This window comes from Rhineura floridana, chromosome 1 (genome assembly GCF_030035675.1).
Source record: "Rhineura floridana isolate rRhiFlo1 chromosome 1, rRhiFlo1.hap2, whole genome shotgun sequence".
Classification (NCBI taxonomy): Eukaryota; Metazoa; Chordata; class Lepidosauria; order Squamata; family Rhineuridae; genus Rhineura; species Rhineura floridana.
Genome location: NC_084480.1, coordinates 184,930,889 through 184,952,372, shown reverse-complemented (window position 1 = coordinate 184,952,372; position 21,484 = coordinate 184,930,889). Strand labels below are relative to the sequence as shown.

The 21,484-nt window shown below is 41.3% G+C and overlaps 1 protein-coding gene across 1 annotated transcript in view; it reads left to right on the top strand.

Annotated features, from left to right (window-relative positions):
• The first annotated feature begins 424 nt into the window (after positions 1-424).
• GALNT12 (polypeptide N-acetylgalactosaminyltransferase 12) overlaps positions 425-21,484 on the top strand; it is a 57,541-nt gene continuing 36,481 nt past the window's right edge. The window contains exons 1-3 of the mRNA XM_061589022.1: positions 425-1,170; positions 12,551-12,720; positions 17,021-17,210. Coding sequence (XP_061445006.1) covers positions 782-1,170; positions 12,551-12,720; positions 17,021-17,210 — 749 coding nt within the window. The 5' untranslated portion in view covers positions 425-781. The remainder of the gene's footprint in view (positions 1,171-12,550; positions 12,721-17,020; positions 17,211-21,484) is intronic.

The window sequence follows — 21,484 nt, the reverse complement described above, 5'->3', positions numbered from 1 at the left end:
GCCTTATTATGATGACAAGAATTCTGTAACCATTTTGGTGAAGGGCAGTATAGAAATAGCTTAATAAATACCCAAGTAATTGTTGTATTTTAATTGCCAGTGTGGGAGAGGTGCTTGTGGGATTGTCTGCCACCTCAGATGACAAAATAACCAGTTGAGGCTGCTTCATTAGGGCAGATGGGGTGCTGCCCCATCAAACTCCAATCTGCCCTCAGCCAGCCCTCACCTGCTTGGCCTTCTTTCTTACAACTAGTCCAGGAGTGGAACTGCTTCTGTTTACTTTTCCTTAGTGTTGCCCTTGTAGTACTCAGCAGGGAAGAGGATGGAGGAAAATATTAGTTGGCTCTGCCCATCCTTGGCTCTGACTCCGCCTACTGCTCGGGTTCACTACCTTCCACCCTACCAGTCGCAATGGGCCCCAGCCACTACTGAAAATAACTTAGCTGGCCTTGGGTATTAGGACATCACCCACCAGGCTCAAAAAGCCCACTACTCTTCATTTTCTCCTCTTTGACCCTCGTTCCGGGGTGAGTGACACAAGAGATCACCCAAAGTGCCGCAGCTGTTAAGAAGCCGTTGCTAGCCCCGCCGCGGCACAATCAAAGTTCTGGAATGGGCAGCCAGGAAGGAGAGCCGTTTCCCTGCTTACACTACCCAAGGCGGGGCGGGGCTGTCCCTCCTTCTGTGCCTGAGTTTTCCGCCTTCAGTCCCGCCTCCCGGCCCTACTCGATGTTCTCCAGTGGGCATTTCCTGGAGCTGGAGAGTTTCTGTCCCATTTGGGATGCGGCGCCGTCGGCAGGTGCGGGTGCTTCGAGGAAGTGGGCCGCTAGCGGTGGCGGTGACCCTGCTGGTAGGGCTGGGGGCGCTGGGCTTCCTGTTGCTATGGCAACGGGCTCCTCCGGGCTCCGAGCCCAGCGAAGCGGGAGGAGGAGGAGCGCTCCCGTCACTGCCCCCCGAGTTAGCCCAGCGGCGGCTCCGCAAACCAGTGTACGACAAGCCGCCGCTGGGCAGGGAGACGGAGCTGGGTGAGTTGGGCCGGCCCGCGCGGTTGGAGCTGAACAAGGCCGAGCAACGCCGCCAAGAGGAGAGCATCCGGCTGCACCAGATTAACATCTACTTCAGCGACCGCATCTCTCTTCACCGCCGCCTGCCCGAACGTCGCAACCCTCTGTGAGTGAGAGAAGAGAGTTGAAGGAAGCGGTGCTGCTCGGGATTTTGTATCAACGGGCATTTCCTTCAGCGAGTAGGGAAGTTTCGTTAGAAGGAGAGGAAGAGGGAATGTTCTTTGTGGGGGAAAGAGGGACCTTTCTCAAGAACAGCAGCTTAGTTTCACCAGTTTAAAGTTAGCTGCCTACCGTGTTCCATTGCCAAGGCGGTGGTGGCCCTTTTGGCCTTTTGCAGCAACGCCGTCCCCAACAAGAAGAAGTAAGAGTCTCTTGATAAGTTCATTGTGATACCAGTTTTCAAGGACTCTGACAGCTGTCCTGAACACGCTTATTAGTGAGTAAATCCCACTGAATACAGTGGGACTTACTTCTACATAAATACGTCTAACATTGTACAGGAGAGTCTTTTTGCTCAGGTACATGAATTGGCCATCTTAGTGCACGGGTGTATTCTGGAAGAGTGAGCTCCAGACAAGAGTAAAATTCAATGAGTAGATGCAACTTACCACCCCACCCCCACTGGTGAAAAGAGGGACAATTAATTTCTGTAGTGAATTCATAGAGAGTTCAAATATATTTTCTGCGAAGGCAACTCTTCAGTCACAATAGTGTATTATGCCAGTGTTTCTCAAAAGTCAACTTAGTTTGCCTTCTGCAGCCCATCCCCTATATGTTTTAAGGTGAACATGTGACTATTTGAATGCAGCTGTGTGCCAAGAGTGGGATGCTAATCTCAATACCTTATTAGAAAAGAAACAGAGCAGGCCAACACTGATCATTTCCTAAAACGGAAACATTATTCAAATAAAGTTGCAGCCTTTCTTCATTTCATGGTGCAGTGTTGCACCTGTCATCATAGAGATACAATATTGGATCAGTGAAAGTCTTTTACCAATGAGTATTTAACTCAGCAGGCCCTCCAGTTCACTTCCTGGAACATTGCATCCCCTGCTTGCAAGTGTCCTGTGCCTTCCCTGGGAGGGCTTACCCCACACTCTTAGAACCTAGGCTTCTCTCACTCACTCATACAAACCTATATTTGCACACCTGCCTTGCCTAGGCCCTCTTTATCTCAAACTGAAGAGACATTTCTGAGGCCCGCAGTTATGCGAGGCTAGCCCCCTCACATTTTTCTGACCCACTATTTTTTAACAAAAAATAAATTATTAAGTTTATTACAGAAAAAATGGTGCCCCCCTACTTTTTTGGTGCCCCCCTGAATGTTTATTTTATTTATTTATTTATTTATTTTATTATACTTGTATACTGCCCCATAGCCGAAGCTCTCTGGGTGGTTTACAGTAACTAAAAACATTAAAACAAATACAATTTAAAACAGATCTTATAAAAACAATTTAAAACTTTAAACAGTATAACGTTTAGCTGGCTATGGGCCTGCATTTCCGCTGGAAGGGTGGGTCACACTGTTGATCTGTAGTAGTAGCACTAGTCTATTGTGCCTATTTGTGTTTTAGTACAGAAATGCTGTGATAATCTTCACAAGTCTGGGGGAAGTTTTGTTTCAGGAAGGGAAGTCTATGCACATAAAGGAAAGTTTAATGAAGAACATCTACATACAGTGGCTGGAGAAGCATATGCAATTTCTGTATGTAGGGATATAGGTAACCTGCTTTTCCTGAAATTGGCTTGCAGCATGGGGATGTAAAAATACAGCGCCTTGCAAATGTACTCAGACCCCTGATCAGTGGTCACATATTACTGAAATATAAATGGTACATTGTAATTTCGTTCTGTATGATATTTTATTTTGAAACACTGAAACTCAAAATCAATTATTGTAAGGTGATACTGGTTTTATGTTGGGAAATGTTTGTAAGAAACATAAAAAACTGAAACATATTGCTTGCATAAGTATTCAACCCCTACACATTAATATTTGCTAAGCCACCTTTCATTGCAATAACAGCTTTTAAGTCTTTTGGGTAGGTATGTACCAGCTTTGCACACAGTGTCGGAGGGATTTTGGCCCATTCTTCTTGACAGATTCACTCCAGGTCATTCAGGTTGGTTCGACATAACTTGTGGACTGCAATTTTCAAACAGCACCACAGATTCCTAATGGGATTGAGATCAGGACTTGGACTGGGCCACTGTAGGACATTCACCTTTTTGTTCTTGAGTCACTCCAGTATTCTTTTGGCCTTGTGCTTGGGATCATTGTCCTGCTTACAAGTGAATTCCCTCCCAAGCTTCAGTTTTTTAGTGGTCGGAAGCAGGTTCTGTTGCAGTATTTCTCTGTATTTTGCTCCATCCATTCTTCCTTCAATTTTAACAAGATGCCCAATCCCTGCTGATGAGAAGCATCCCCACAGTATGATGCTGCCACCACCATACTTCACTGTAGGGATGGTGTGTCTTGAGGCCTGGGCAGTGTTAGGTTTGCATCACACATAGCGCTTTGAGTTTTGGCCAAAAAGCTCTATCTTGGTCTCATCTGACCACAAAACCTTTTCCCACATCGCAGCTGGGGCACTCTCATGCTTTCTGGCAAACTCCAGACATGCTTTCAGATGGTCCTTTTTGAGTAACGGCTTTTTTCTTGCCACCCTCCCATACAGGCCTGTGGTATGCAGAGCTCTTGATATGGTTGACTGGTGCACCATTACTCCACTCCTAGCCACTGAACTCTGTAGCTCCTTCAAAGTGATTGTTGGCCTCTGTGGTTTCTCTTACAAGTCTCCTTCTAGCGCTGAGTTTTGAGGGATGGCCTTTTCTTGGCAGTGCCTGGGTGGTGTGATGCAGCTTCCAATTCCTGATTATTGTTCCAACTGTGCTCACTGGGATATCCAAACACTTTGATATTATTTTGTACCCTTTTCCTAATCTATACATTTGTATTATGTTATCTCTCACTTCTGTAGAATGCTCTTTGGTCTTCATTTTCCTTCAGATCCACAGCCTGACCAATGATCCTTCAACAGTGGGCTTTTTATCCTGACAATGTGGCAGCAACTTTAATGGTTCACAGGTAGAGGCCAATGACAAGGTAACTGTGTCCTCGATAGGGCAATTTCTTTCATCTGCGTAAACTGGGAGCTTCCACAGCCCAGGGGTTGAATACTTATGCAAACAACATTTCCCAACATAAAACCAATGTCACCTTACAATAATTGATTTTGAGTTTCAGTGTTTCAAAATAAAATATCATACAGAATAAAATTACAATGTACCATTTGTAATTCAGTAATATGAGAACATTGGTCAGTGGTCTGATTACTTTTGCAAAGCACTGTATTTAAGGTGGTTTTACCCATGAGATTTAAAATTGCCATTGCTTTAATCAGTGTTTCTTACACAAATGTAAAAAGTAACATTGGCCAAAAAGGTGAAGTGCTTTAGATATGCCTCTCTTACAAATTAGTAAGAATTAAATGTTCATATAAATGAATGTTCATATAAATGAAAATGTCTTCATACATTATAAATAGTCACACATGGCATAAATAGCCCATGGAAGACTTAATCTTTTAGGGTAGGGCTAGACAAAATGTGGGGCCATCACCAAAACAACAGCATTTCATGTCTCCCCCTTCCCTTTGACAATGTGAATTTGAAATTATCTCATTATCAGCATTGGTGGTTGAGGTGGCAAAATCCTTACTATAAGAACTAGGGCGTGAAGTAAATTGAACCACATTTTATAGAAAGGAAAACTTGATGTAGATGTGCTGTTTTCACTAACAGCCCCACTTTTTCCCATTTCTGTTCTTAAAGTATCTTGCAGTTATATGGGTTTGCTGGAAAACACTGAAATGGAAACTTTTCTGCTGTCTTAACTGAAATCTGAGAACCAAATGCATGTGATAGTACACAAGTAGTTTGGTGATGCATTTGTAATATTTTAAATAGTTGCTGTGGGTGGGTGATCAGGAATGTGGTGGCGGCGGTAGCTATTTCCCCTCCTACACCATAGTCTCTTTGAAAATCTCCTTCCCTTCAAGCTGCTATTAGCCCTGGAAAGGAAGTTTCTGTTGGCACAAGACTAGCTTTTTGAAAGCTAGCATGGACATAGAAAACTGATCCTTAAAGAATTCAATATATGATGTTGACTTCCATACAACTGCTATGGCGTGTGATACCTGTGGCTGGAAGTTAATGCAGTGAACAGACAACATGTCAGAAGCAATTTCTAAGGATGAGTCATGTGTCAACTTAATCTTCACATGAGGAGTTACCCGTTTTGAGAGCATCTCCATATGAAAATTGTGCACCAAGTCAAAAAGCTTGTATGTTAGTGAGAAAGGTTGTAGAATTGTTGTGGCCACAAACAGGGCCGGCATCAGAGGGCAGCCAGGTCTGGCCCTGGCTGGGGGCCCCTGAAGGGCTGTTCCTTAGGGTCAGTGAGTGGGTAACATTTCCTTCCCTGATCCACGGCAGCATTGGCTCCCGACCCTGCCACAGATTGCAAGAGGGAGTTCCCAGGCACCCTCACTACTGCCACACAGGCCCACAATGCCCACCTGCATGCCCACCTACCTCTCACTTGATGTAAATGTTGGTTGCACTGCAAGCGCTGATGCCCCTACTGCCATCTTAGTTGATGGCAGGGATGCACACGCGTAGCACGCATGCGTGTCATCACTCAAGATGGCGGCGGAGGCATCAGCCCTTTAGGGAAGCCTTGGCCACCATCGTGGTTGATGGCAGGCATGCACTCACAGCGCTGGCAGCATTCACCAAGGGAAAATTAGGTAGGTGGGGTGTGCATGCCTTGTGTCGGCCCTGGCCAGAAAACTAATGAGGAATAGTTTTTTCTTCCCTGCTTTTCCCACTCAAGAAGGAGAAACAGTAGCCTCTCAAAATCATTGCTGCTTCCAGTTCTTCTGCCTTGCCCCTTCCTCATTTTTCCCAAGAAGTCCCATCACTTACAGTCATTCTTCCCACACACCCCTATAATTCTCCATCAAGATGTAGGTTCACACAGCTGTATTTCATTCTTTGATATCCCTCATTTCAAGATGTTTTGGCTGTGATTATTCCTCAGTTAGAGGACTTTCCTGTCACATTAGGATTTGAGAAGTATGAAACCTTTCCTTGTAAAGCCCCTTGAAGCTCTGCAATCAAATCTTACAAAAGATAGTTACCCAAACTTGTCAGTGAGGCTACAGTCCCAATTACTTAATTGGAGAGTGAATTCTTCTGAGAAAAGTTCTTAGGTTCACACAGTTAGTTGCTTCTTTCTTATCACTGCCTGCCCTCAAGCAGCCACAGTAGTGGCCTTTGCAACAACATTTTCTTGCTGGAATTTTTCCAAGCTTGCCACCCTTAATTGATTAAGCCGGACGCAGCTGTTTTCATTCTCTGTGCTAGCTGCAAACCACTTCAATCTTGCCATTCCATCCTGTACAATAAAGTTCCCTGTACAGTACACATGGGCATTGCCAACACTTCCTTTGTCATGTTGGCTGAAATGTCAGTCTTTTATTTACAAAAAATTCTAACACAATCTAAGATTGCTAATAGAGAAGGAACTATGTCACTTTACTTGGACTCGGGGGAGTATAAATTGCTAACATTGCATTGTTGGTGAATGCAGTGTAACTGAATGGTGTGGTCTACCACACAGGAGACGCTCAGCTTTTGATTTATCTGTCTGACTGCTAGACACCTACTAGCAACTTTTCAGGAATTGGAGTCAGTACTGTGCAATTTTACTATAATAGGAAACTTTCATAAGAGGACTTTAGCACATGACAGTTATCCTCATGGTGAATTTTTTTACATCAAAAATAATCTTTGCTTTTCCCTGGAAGGAAGCAATAGGAGCATTAGTGAACAAAATGGGAACACTTTGAGTAGGAGAGCGATATTAATGATCTGATGAAATGTACTGTATTTGCTAGAAACCAGAAAAGTGAGCAAGTGAATTTCACATGACCTGGCTGTGAGAATCCTTGGTGGAGCAAGGAAGGGAAATCTTCAGAAACCTCCATGTGTAATGTCCCACAGAACCTGAATCAAATTGTTTCCTTATAGCAGAATAAAGACACAATCTAGATCAGGGGTAGCCAACTTGGTACCCTCCTAATGTTATTGGATTATAACTCTCATCATTCCTGATGATTGGCCATGGTGGCAAGGGCTGATGGGAGTTGGAGTCCAACAACATCTGGCATGCACAATGTTGGCTATACCTGGTCTAAATCATAGTTTGACATAGTAACAACATAATGACTTGGGCTATTAGTGCCTTTGGGTGTCCAAGAAAGTCCCTATGCTTGACATTCTACTAGTTGGGTAAAGTGCAAAGAAATAAGGTGCATAGGTACTGCTTCAGTATTAGTTGTAAGGTTTTAATCTGTTAATTGGTGTAGTTAATCAAATACCACAGATTTTGAAAGCTGATATTTGAATAGTAAAGCCATATACCAATATCTTTGCTTGTATAAAGGAGAATGAAGCTCGATTTCTTTCTTTCTTTCTTTCTTTCTTTCTTTCTTTCTTTCTTTCTTTCTTTCTTTCTTTCTTTCTTTCTTTCTTAAATTTATATCCCACTCTTTCTCCTGAAGGAGCCCACGGCAGCAAACAAAAACACTAAAAGCACTTTAAAACATCTTAAAAACAAAAGACTTTAAAACATATTAAAACAAAACATATTTAAAAACATATTAAAACAAGAGATCTTAAAAACTTCTTTAAAAAACAACTTTTACGTTTCTAGGTGGTTTGGTTCAAGAGATGTACAGCAAAATGTCAGCCACTCCTCCAAAACTTCTGTTAGAAGCTGGCTGCTCTAATCTCCACCCTTTCAGGTTTTTAGCCAATAAGTGAAGTCAGGGTTGTGATTGACAAGATATTTGCTGACCTCCAGGCAAGAGCTAGAACCCACTGCAAATTTTGAAGACAGTTTCCTTCTCCTGTTTGTCTGCACATCAGAAGTTAAGTGAGTGTATAACATGTTATACTTTTCTAATTATAAGGAGTCAAACAAGTTTAAATTTTACAGGTCTGTTGAAAAGGGCAATTTGTCTAATTCATAGCCTGTTTTGAAAACCTTCCCAATATGAAATTTTAACCCATTACCCACTTTTCTGGGAGTAAAGCTGCAATGCTAATCTCACATACCTGGGAGTAACCACATTGAATTTAGTAGGGCTTACTTTTGAGTAGACATGGTTAGGATTGTGCTGTAAATCAAGGGGACTCTTGAGTAAACATAGCAAAGGGTTGTGTTGTGAATCTTTCTCTCCTCCCCAATCATTTTTTAAGCAACTCAGAAGGCTTAATTAGAATTACTATTAGAATTAGAATTTATTACTTGCTCTTCACCCAAAGGTCAATGCTTTTATTTGGTAGGAAGCTAATACTGATTTTATAAAAAAAATGTTCTGCAGTAACCAACTGGTTTTGACAATAAACTATTATATGTGGTGTATGTGTTTTTACATCTCCAGTGTGTGTGTATATGGAATCCTTCTGACAACTCTATGAGGTAGGGTTGGAAATACAACAAGAAATAAAGCCATTTAAAATCCAATAACCATAAAACAAGTATAAAACCATTGCAAAACATCTTAAAGTGGCATGATTCTGAATTTTGGGTTCAGTGAGTAAAGTTCCTTATCACTTGAGGTTGTAGTCCTGTGCACGCTTCCCTGTTTGAGTAAGCTCCATTGAATATATTGGGACTTGCTTCTGAGTAAACATGCCTAGAACTGCACTATAAATATCTTTATATATTGTGTAAGTAATAAACATCTTTGACATCCATGCTTATATAAATATTACTTCATACTATGTCTTGATATATATCTGATTGCACACTATGGTTCATACATTTTAAGTGTGCCCTTCTTCCTTGGGGTAGTCATGGTCCCTCTCTGTTGTTTTCGCCCTGAAGGGCAGATTAGGCTGAGAGATGATTAGTAGCCCGTGGTCACCCAGTAAACTTTGCAGCTCATTTCCATTAAAAAAAATTAAAATTATTTATATGCAGACAAAGTTTATGAAGTAATGCAGATTCATATGATACATTTAAAGCACATCCAACTCGCATTTAAAGTGCATGACTCCCCCCCCCAAATGCTGGGAAGTGTAGTTTCCCCTTCACAGTTATAATTCCCACCACCCTTAACAAATTACAGTTCCCATTATTCTGTGGTGGGATTCATGTGCTTCAAATGTATGTTGAATATGCTTTAAATGTATGGTGTGGATCTGCCCTAGGTATGCTGTGCATTCATTAGTGAATTGAAAATAACAATTTTAAAAGATACTTTTTAAAACGGGAAGGGCTGTAGCTCAGTGGTAGGGCACATGCTTTGCATGCAAAGGTCCAGAATTGAATTTTTGGAAAAGACTGTTGCCTGGAAGCGTGGAAAGCCAATGCTAATCCATGTCATCAGTACTGAGCTAGATAGTACCAAATGTTTGATATAAGGCAGATTCCTTTGTTCCTAAAAGAGGAAAGAAGCCCATGGTCCACAGTGACTTTGAAATTTATTTGTGTATTTTACTTACAACATTTATATACCACTTTATTGTAAAAAACCCTCAAAAGTTTAAAACAATAGAAGTATTGGTAAAACAGTTAAAAACAGGTATTTTAAAACATTCAAAATAATAAAACCAACAATGAGTTAAAAATATACAGAAAGCCTAATAGCTTTGACATGCCTGGGTAGACTTGCCTAAATAAAAAATGTTTTAGCAGGTGCCAAAAAGCGTACAATGAAGGCAGGGCCGGCCCCAGGCATGCCAGGGCCCTTGGGCACCAGCCTGACCCGGGCACCAGCACTCCCTTTCTGCATTTCACAGCAGGATTGGTACTGTGGATCGCAGGGCTGGAGATCTGGAGCTGCCCCCCATTTCCCCGCTCTACTTACCTTTCTCTGTGCTGTTTTTTCAGCGACGTGCCTGCACGCACAGGTTTGCCATCAATCAAGATGGCAGCCGAGGTTTCCCTAAGGGGCTGAAGCCTCTGCCGCCATCTTGGTTGATGGCATGCACACGTGCTACATGCTTCAGCCCCTTAGGGAAACCTCGGCCGCCATGTTGATTGATGGCAAACCTGCGCGTGCAATGCACACAGCCACAAAAAACAGCAGAGAGAAAGGTAGGTGAAGTGGGAGAATGGCGGGCGGCTCTGAAGCTCCTGCCCTGCTATCCATGGCAGCAATCCTGCTGCGGATTGCAGAAGGGGAGCGCAGGGGCCCCTGTAGCCCCAGGGGCCCTCGGCCAGTGCCCCACCTGGCCGCCCTTTAGAACCGGCCCTGAATGAAGGTGCCTGCCTAATGTCAATAGGCAGAGAGTTCCAAAGAGTAGGTGCTGCCACACTACAGGATTGATTTCTTACAAGAGCAAAACAAGTACTATTTGGCACCTGTAGTATGGAAAACACACCTTGAACTTGGCCTGGTAGCAAATGGACAACCAGTGCAGATTTCAGAGCAGAGGTATTATGTTCTGACAGGGGGCTCATCTACATGGGAGCACTTCTTCGTAGGAAATACCTTTCTTTTACCTTTGTCTTTCATTTGCATTGTCTGCAGTTCCTGGTCAATGTTAGCTGCCAATTGCTTTTTCCCATTCACACAAGCAAGCATTTCTCTGGGTAGGATTAGTCTAACTTTTATTTTGTGGCCCCACCCTCTAGTTATACATTTTCACTCCTTCTGGTTGCTAGGTGACTGAGCATGCTCAGCCTGTTCTACTGATTGCAGTAGATTCCTTTAAAAAAAACAACTCGGAAGTGCGAATATCTGTGTTTTCCCTGGTAGGATACAGTTGAAATACAAATCTTTGTTTGAGCAGTGTTATGCTTTTGCACACAAGTTAGGGGGGAAAGAAAATAAAGGCACTGTTTGCAGCAACATAAAAAAGGCCAGCAGAATGGAGAAGAGCAACTGGAAGTTGCTTGTTAGCCTACAGGAAATAAAATGAATGGAGGAGGGAGTGGGCATGGAGAGGGGAATGATTGACACATCCACCTAAAAGCATCAGAGAAAAGTGTCTGCAAGCACTAGAGAACAGGAGTGAAGATGTTTTTGTCTCGTATTATCAGTGGATTGGGTTAGTATGGATGTACAGGGGTAAAACTGCATGACAGCTTCTGTTTGCCAATAATGTCATGTGAACCATGCAAATTTAAAAGAGATGTGAGTAGCACAAAACACATAGTAAACTATTGTGTAGATGAGCTCAGGGTCTCACTCGCGTCAGCAATGGTGCCGCAGAATTCTGGGTCAGGTTGTGTTGAATGGGGATTTCTGTGACCTTGGCTGACTGGTCGCCAGAATTTTTTTAGTTTGGGGTTTTGGTTAGGAACCCTGACTGGTTGCAGGATGCTAAGTTTTCTGTCTTACTCATAGGAAACTTCTTGTGGTTGCTATGGTATTGCATTTAGGGAATCATCACTGTCTTTTGTTTTTCTTTTCTATTTGCATTTTGTGTACCTCTGACCTCACTCCCTTACATCCGTAAAAGCAACAACAGTGGTTCCATGTGCTCACCTCAACCCTTTAAACCCACTGATGATGAACCTTGTTGTTTGCATGATGGTTTGTTTCTTGCCCAGTAGTGCTAAAAGAGAATTCACATACTTAGAAGTGTGGCTTCAATTGCTGTTGTTCCCAAGCTACTGCCTGGGGAGGTAGACCAAACCATGTATGTTTTCTCTCTGTCAGTTATTACTCACTGGAATTGGGTTGGCTGTCAAAGTGAGTTTATAGCAGCCCATGGGATAGGCAGGAAAAGGTAGAGAATTTTCTTAACTCTTACTCATTTAACAAACCTCTCTCTGCAATAAAGGGTCAAGTCTGTGAAGAGGTTTGGAGCAGCTACATTAAAAGGAATTACAGGCTGAGGGTTGCCAACCCTGCTTTGATACAGTATATGTATCTTGCAGAGGATCCCTAGTCAAGCCTTACCAACAGCACAGGGCTGGCTCCAGACATGCCAGGGCCCTTGGGCACCAGCTTGCCCTGGGCCCTGGCACGCATGTGCGCACACACACACATGCATGCGTACATGCACCCAGGGCCAGCCCCAGACACGCTGGAGCCCTTGGGCAAAAGCCTGCCCCAGGCCCCAGCGCTCCCCTTCCACGATTCGTGCACGGCGAGAGCTTTGGAACACTGCCATTCCCTTGCTTAACTTACCTGGTTCTGCGGTTGCGCACTCAGTGGTGCCCTTAAGAAAGATGGCGGCTGAGGTTTCCCTAAGGAGCTGAAGCCTCTGCATCCATCTTGGTTCATGGCAGGGTTGCAAGCGTGGATAGATGGCATTACAGGACCTACTCCACAGGCTCAGATTTGTCTTTGCACCTTATTTATATGCACCACAATTCTGCATAATGCTGGCCATGGCATTGTTTAAATATATATCTCATTTTTCCCCAATTAAAATGTGTGCTTTTCTTACAGATGCAAAGAGAAGAAATATGATTATTATAACCTGCCAAAGACTTCTGTTATAATAGCTTTTTATAATGAGGCTTGGTCGACACTTCTCAGAACAGTTCATAGTGTTCTTGAGACATCTCCTGACATCCTTCTAGAAGAAATCATCCTTGTAGATGATTACAGTGATAAAAGTAAGCCATTTGTGATGTCTCCACAAAGTACTCTGTTGGCATGGGATTTCCAGTGAAAGGAATATGATTTTTTGTGTCTACAATGGTTAGAGGCAAACACAGATCTATTTGGATATAATATGTACACCTTGGTATAAGACTGCAACAAAGTAGGAAGTTTGTATTAAGTAATAATGTAGACTGAAACTGGCTTGCATTATAAGTGACCTGCACTGTAGCCTTTACTATATAATAGTAATAGTATTATACAGTAGGGCCCCGATTTATGGTGCTTCGCTTTATGGCGCTTCGCTAATGCGGCGGTCTCAATTAGACGCAATTAAACTAAAGCCCCACTCATACAGCACTTGTTCCGCTTTTACAGTGGTTTTCGGGCATTGCGCACCATTCTATTCAATGAGTTCCGCTTTTCAGCGGTTTTCACTTTACAAGCGGGGGTCCGGAACATAACCCGCTGTATGAGTGGGGCCCTACTGTAGTTTATTTATATACTACCTTTTGGCCATAAAGCCCTCAAAGCAGTGAACAACATCAATACATGTTACAAAATAAATAAACAATAGAAATACAATACATACCGTAGGTCAAGAAAAACAATATTAAAATAAATAGCAGATAGATTTTCTTGCTGGTAATGGGAGGGTCCGAATATATGCTGGACACACTCCTTGACCCAACACATAAACAGGACAAAATCAGGTGGTTTAAATGAGAAACGTTGCTCTCTTGCTGCCAAAATTTGCCACTAGGATGATAAAATCTGCATATGCACACTTATCAAGAGTAAGGAAGTATTGGACCAGTTTAGTTTGTTATTTGGCAGTTCCAGTTCATAACCTTGGTCAGGAATCCTGAGCGTTTTAGGCCTCATCTTGCTGGCATGTCGCTGTTCCTCTCTCTGAGTAGTAGCATGTCAGGAATGGCCTTTCATTAACATCTAGTCTTCAAGCTTATTATTGGCTTCCCCAATGGCTTTCTGCCCGCAGCTGGGAGCCCTTTAGTTCCTGCAAATTACTTCTCAGTGCCAGTAGTCGTGTGATACCCCATCTGTACATCATCCTTCAAATGTCTGATGGATGTGTGAGCCAGCACAGGAAGTGGAGAATTGACTAATAATTTGGGGGACTGGTTTACCAAGTGATGGAACACTTCCCCAAGAAGAAAAAGCTAGGCTGACAACAGCCTGAGAGGAGTTTGTGTTCATCTTAAAATGGTAGCACTCAGGGCCCGATGCCCATAGGGGGGCAAGCTGCAGCTCAGTCATGTTGGTTGAAGTAGCAGCTGGGCTCAGTTTACCAAAGGCTAAATTACTATTGGATAAATTACTATTACTAAATTACTATTGGATAAATTACTTATTTCTCATCCCAGCTTTCCCAACAGACTTGTTCTGGGCTAAAGTGCTGCTCTGAGCTCCTTGGAATACAGATGTATTGGTTAGATCCAGGTGCCTAATCCAGATGGCTGTTGAATATAGGGCCTTTTCTATGGTTGTGTGCCATCAGGCAAAATCTATCCTGTTTGCTCAAATCCTTAGAACTGGCCAAGGGAGCGGGAGAGGTTATTTTTTTAAAACAAAACAAAACTATTTTTACTGCTGGTCATTTCACTTGTTTACAGCTGTGCGTTCTTTGTTTCTTAAATTGTCATGGTCAATTAGTATTAGTCGTTTATGTTACTTTTCACAGCTGCTTAGATTGTTGGTTTATTTATTGCTGCTCTTTTTTATGGATGTTGTAAGCTACCCCAAATACCATTTTTGATGGAGGGGAAGAATAGATTTACAAATAAGTAAATAAATAAAATACACAAATATTGGAGGAAGGCATGTGATCCACACACAATAGTACAAAAATATGCAGAAAATCCCCATGTTTCTATAAAGTTGAGTCTTTTTATATTTCAAACCTACTAAAGAACTTGAGTTCAGCTTCGGATATTTGTTCACTTAGTAATCGAAGACCCAGTAACCCCAGTTTTGTACTAGTAAAGATGAATTAGGCAAATGAATCAATGCACAGAACAATACTACATCATTTACAATTGGTGGCTGTCTATCTATTGTTACATAAAGCTAAGACTAATAGATTCAAAATATAACTAGAATACCTAAAATGATCATACCAGGCCTTAGAACAAATTAAATAGAAGCTGTAATACTGAATTTTAACGCATATGTTTGGCTCTTCTGCATAGCATTTAATAAATCTTAACAGTGAAACAAAGCAAAATGGATGTCAGATTTTGAATATGGCCTGCAGAACAGAATAATTTTCTGTCTCTGCTGTGTAGATTTTATTTCACACTTCATCTGAAGAAAAAAACTTTATAGTGCTATTCCGTCTGTATTTTGATGTATAGAAACTTAATGAATATTTTATAATTTTTCTTGTTTTTTTAGTCTAGAATGTTTGAATTGTACTTCTTTATGACCAAAATATGGTAATAGGGATTGTGCACAATTGAGTCTTGTTAGTCAGAGCTTCCTTCTGCTAGCAGAATAGTAGTATTCTCAACTATACATATAATCTCTGGGAGGGTTTGCACCTTTCTCAGATATTTATTATATTTAAAAATATTTTTATTCTGCCTTTTCTCCCCCCATCTTTTTTGGGGAGCAACTTTTATTATTAGTTCACCATAATACAATCATTATTTATAAAACAGACAAACAAAAAAGAAGGGGGAAAATCTCATTCAGGAGTACAGTCAGAGGCAGCAAGCTTCTGAATACCAGTTTGCCAGAAACTGCAGGAGGGGAGAGTGCAAGCTTCCTATTGGCATCTGGTTGGACACTGAGAACAGGATGGGCCATTGGCCTGATCCAGTAGGCTCTTCTTATGTTCTTAACTTTGGGTAGCTTATACAGATAGAGTAATTGCCCATCTTATCAGTGTTATCTAAGTTAATCATATTTTTATGCACTTATGGGGAAATCACAAAGAGTGATGGAAGGATAGAATGATAACAGAGACAAAGGGAAGTACACAACAGTTCAGAACCATTATGGGGACCATATTTGCAAAGCAACCAATGATGGGGGATATTCTATAACAAACCTGTTCTCTGTATATAATAAAATTATTTTATTTTGTCTTTCAGTATAAAAATTCTAAGGTGGGTTACAAAATATTTAAATCAGTAACAGGAAAACAATTTAAACAATGAAATAATAAATAAACTAGCACTCTTCAAAGGCACAAGAATACTTAAGAACCATTTAAACAATAAAGAACTTAAAATCTGTAAATTTCCATGAAACAGAATATATTTTATTTTTTACTTAAAAGTCCTCAGATTTGATGCCAGGTAAGCAGATAAGGGGCATGGGTTCAATAGCTGAGATACTTCAAACAAGAAGACACCTTTCTGAAGGTGGGAGCAGCCAAAGTCAGGCCTCCAATGATGATCTCAACAGTCAAACAGATTTTTAAAGGAGTAGGCAGTCTTCTGATCTTAGATCGTGAATATTTAAGTGGATAATATAACAACAATTCTGGAATAGCTGCACTGCTACCAATTAGTTTTCAGATCAAACTTAAAGTGCTGGTTTTGACCTATAAAGCCTTATGTGGCTCAGGACCCCAATACCTCAAGGACCATCTCTCCCCACATGAGCTAACCTGGCCCATCATCTAAGTCCCTTCTCTGTGTGCCCCTCTACGGGAGGTGTGACAGTGTGGCAACATGAGAACAGGCCTTCTCCATGGTGGCTCCCCATTTGTGAAATGCTCTGCCCAGAGAGGCATACTTGGTGCCATCACTGTCTGTCTTTAGGCTAAAGGTAAAAACATTTTTATTCACCCGGGCCTTTGCAGTTTATTTTTCTGTTTGTTTTTAGTCATGTGGGGAGGAATTGGATTGTTTTTATGTAGCCTGTGAGTATTTTAGGATGCTTTTATATCTGTTTTTAATGCTATAAGTCGCTTTGAGTTTCAATTTGAAAAAAGCAACTAATTATCAATAATAACACCACCACCAATAATGGAGCTTTACGTTCTTAAAACTAGAGAAACCCTTATTGATATTAAGTTGGAAAATGTGTCTTCCCATTTGCTCAGGTCAAATTTAGGCTTTGCTCTGCAGTCAGAAGTGGGGCAAGTGAACATGCAAGGCAGGCCTTTTCTGTTGTGACATCACAAGTCTGGAAAACTCTCCCAAGGGAAGTGCATCCCAGCTCACCTTTGGTAAATGGTGAAAATGGCCTTTAACATTGAACTGGTGGAAATATATTGATGAAAAGCCAGTTTGCTAGCACTTGTTTTGTATAACAGCAATTCATTTTATCTCTTTGTAACAGAACACTTAAAGGAGGCATTGGAAAACTATGTGGCTAACTTGCACAAGGTACGGCTTATCCGGGCAAACAAGAGAGAAGGACTGGTTCGAGCAAGACTGCTAGGAGCTTCTATAGCAAAGGGGGAAGTTCTAACATTTCTTGATTGCCATTGTGAGTGCCATGAAGAATGGCTTGAACCATTGTTAGAAAGGTAATGTTAATCAAACGCTTTTCATATGTATTAAAAAGTGAGAGGCATTTGATAGCAGTTTTAGCTTCTCAGCAGTGACAGCTAGAGTGTTTGTTTTGCATTCTATAAACTCTGTTTTTATACATTTTTTTTTAAATGCATCCAAAAGGTATTTTTTAAAATTATTTAGGATGTTTTCATTTCAACAGATATGTGTTGCTTAGAAGCAGCAGTGTAGTGGCACATTCAGAAGTGCAGGATCTCTTCATGATAGTCACATCCATGCCCCTTCTAAGATTATACATCCTTTTAAGATTATAGAATAATCTGGCCAGGCTTGAATTCTGCTTTATGCTTCTTTATCCCTGTCGCCATTTGACTGTCCTTTCTCACTGTCATGATATTGCTTGAATTACTGGATTCAGTGTCTACACATTTATCTCCTGCTGCTGCCAAACTGCTTTATGATATAGATGGGAGGCTTTCATCAGGATTCACGGTCTCTTCTTCTACAATTACAGAATTCTCACTCTCCACAACTTGTATTGGCTTTTTGAAGAGCAGAGGTCCTTTTGTGGATCAGGAACTGATCTTTCAATGGAGAGATGTAGAAAGTGGAGTCCCCCAAGGATTGGTATTGGGACCTGCACTTTTTAACTTGTTCATAAATGATCTAGAGTTAGGGGTGAGCACCAAGTTTGCTGATGATACTAAATTGTTCAGGGTTGTTAAAAAGGGATTGAAAAGAGCTCCAAAAGGACCTCTCCAAACTGAACAAATGGGCAGTAAAATGACAAATGCAATTCAGTGTAAACAGGAGTAAAGTTATGCATATTGGAGCAAAAAACATTGCTTTCACCTATACACTCATGGGGTGTGAACTGATGGTGACACTAGGAATGAGACCTTGTGGTAATGGATAGCTTGTTGAAGATGTCGACCCAGTGTGCAGCAGCTGTGAAAAAGGCAAATTTCATGCTAGGGATCATAATGAAAGGTATTGAATATAAAAATACTGATATCATAATGCCATTATATAAAGCTGTGGTGCAGCTGCGTTTGGAATACTGTGTACAGCTCTGGTCACCTCACCTCAAAAATGATATTGTAGAATTGGAAAAGGTTCAGAAAAGGGCAACCAAAATGATCAAGGGGGTGGAGCAATTTCCCTATGAGAAAAGGTTGCAGCATTTGAGGCTTTTCGTTTAGAGAAAAGGCGACTAAGAGGTGGCGTGACTGAAGCATATAAAATTATGTGTGGCATGGAGAAAGCAGATAGAGAAAAGTCTTTCTCCTTTCATAAAGCTAGAGCTCATAGACCACCAATGAAGCAGAATGTTGAGAGATTCAGAACAGACAAAAGAAAGTACTACTTTACACAGCACATAGTTGAATTATGGACTTTGCTCCCACAAGAGGCAGTGATGGCCACCAACTTGGATGGCTTTAAAAGAGGATTATACAAATTCATTGAGGAAAAAGGTATCAGGGACTACTAACCATGATGGCTATGCTCTGCCTCCATAGTCAGAGGCAATATGCTTCTGAATACTAGTTGCTGGAAACCTCAGGAGGGGAGAGTGCTCGTGTACTTGGGTGCTGCTTGCAAGCTTCCCTTGGGCATCTGGTTGGCCACTGTGTGAACAGGATGCTTGATTTGATGGGCCACTTGTCTGATCCAGCAGGCTTTTCTTGTGTTCCAAGTTGGAACTAATGAAGACTTGCTTGCAATTGACACTCATTGGGGCCTGCATAACTGACTCAGAAAGCCCTACAGCAATAAAGAAAAACAAACCTTTAAAAAACTATTGGGTGCATAGGGTCCCCCCTGTTTCTCTGGGGCTGTTTTTGCTGCTGGGTTAAGGGAAAGCCCGTTTTCCTAAATTAAGGAATTCACACTCATTTTGCATAGGAATTTGAAACCTTTTGAACTTTGCCACCTTCTAGAAAGTAGGGAGGGATTTTTACATCCCCTTCTCCTATCTCCCTGGGTCACCCACTCCTCCCACACATAACTAGAAAGTTAGAAAAAGAGAGAGGTTTCAACTCATTCAGGCAGCTTTTTATAATCATCATCATCATTATGCTGTAAGGAAAGGAACTTCGTTTGTTGAGTTTCACAGCCCCAATAGCATAATCTCAACATAATGTAGATTCCTTAAGGAAAACATATTTTGAAAAAGGGAGGGTGTACTAATAAACAACACTTTTATATATAAATGTAAATACTTTCCATTTAAAATAGCTGCTGTGAACATCTGGACAACACCATGGCCAGGATCTGAAGAACTCTGCAATTAGTTTCATGAATCCAAGGGATTTAGGACTTACATTTTTCAATAGCAGCCTTTTCTTGACCCATGACAACCAAGTTTGAACTGAGGGGATTTTCAAAAGCAATTTATAACAAAGAAAAAGACTGTTGAAATACAGGTTAATCCCATTTGGCATGGCTACAACAGCAACCTCAATCTGGTCCTGCTGCAAAAAAGCCCCCAGAGGGAGAGAGAGAGAGGGGAGAGGAGTATAGCCTGTTTTTTAAAAGTGTGTGTTTTTCTGTATTGCTGTAGGACTTTCTGAGTCAGTTATGCTTCAAAAAGGCAAGACAAGCTGTGGGGAGTGAGAATTCTGTAACTGTAGAAGAAGAGACGGTGAATCCTGATGATAGCATCCCATCTACATTATCAAGCAGTTTGGCAGCAATAGGAGATAGACCAGTAGACACTGAATTCAGTAATTCAAGCAATATCTCTGACAGTGAGAAAGGACAGTCAAATGGTGACAGGGATAAAGAAGCAGAAAGCAGCATTCAAGCCTGGACAGATTTTTCTATAATCTTAGAAGGTTGTATAATCTTAGAAGGGGCATGACTATCATGAAGAGACCCTGCACTTCTGAATTTGCCACTATGCTGCTGAACTATTGGCAAGCCCACCCCCACATACTTTAAGATAAGAGTTGATGTATACGGCAAAGATTGTTCTTAACACCAAAAAGCATAGAAATCCAAAGTTCAACACAGTTCCTGCCTCCAGTAGATGTGCCTCTGCATAGTGAATGAGAGAATAATGAAAGAATAAAAAATGAGACCTCTAAAAATAATTTAGTTAAAGAGAAGTAAAAGTTTAGTCACAACACAAAAAGCATGATGTGAGAAACAACATGTAATAACACTTGAAATGTAATTAATATTTATAATGGGAGACATTTTGAAGAAAATATTTCATAATTTGACTTTAGTCAATCATTTGAACTTTAATTATGGTCCCTAATTAATGGTTTATTATAGGAATGGGTTACAGGGCACATTTCTTTTGAAGTACCCAAAGACACACTTGTCAGTTTTAACAGTGTGGATGATCCACCAGATGGCAGTGTGGGACAAGATGTAGGTTGTAATTAAATTATTTCCCTCTTATTTTACTGCCTTATGTGTTTAATATAACATATACACTGTATTGTTGTCTTAGCAATTAATCACATGTTTCCTGATTTTTTTTTGCTTGAAAATACTTTTATGACCTGGTACCTCATGGGTCTCAGCTGCAGCAATCTCCATAAGTTACTAGCTGTGATGCAAGTAGCTAGGATAGAATACTTCTGCATTATGATAATGCACCATACTATTATATATTTTGGTAATCGTTCTTGCTGTCTGGTCTAGCTGCTGCTGCTTCACAACTGCTAGCATCATTTAAATGAATTGACTGCACTATTGCAGAATTGGGGTCCCTTATAAAAATTAGTTGTGACTCAGATGGAAGTTTAAAACTAGAAATTGGAAGGGTGTGTATGGAGTGCATTAACATTGTATACGCTGAAATGATTGTGCTAATGTGTTCTCTGGTGTATGGCATCACTGTTTGCATGGGGATCATCATGATTGTTGCTTTCAGGTGACGTGTGGGGAGGGATAAAGGAAGAGCTAACACATTCTTCAGTACGTGCTGGTGCAGGTTTAATGCCTTTTGACTGGTAGGCTTTAATGTCTGTGAGTAATCCACTCCTGCTGTACTCTTTGTCTACTCTCCTTTTCTTCTTCTCTCATCCTCCTCCTCCTTCTGGCTAGCTGGCAACCAGCCTGCACCTTACCTAACCCACTCAGGAAAGATTGGCCACTGTGCTCTTGAATGCTTGGACTGGAGAGCGAGCACAATGAGTCTCCTTGTACTTTGGCTGTTGGATGTGCAAATGTGTGTGTATGTTCTGCTATCCTTCTGCTCTACCTTTATATCTGTTTCACCATGTCTTTTTTTTCTTACACTACCATCGCTTTCTTTGAAGATGATTACCAA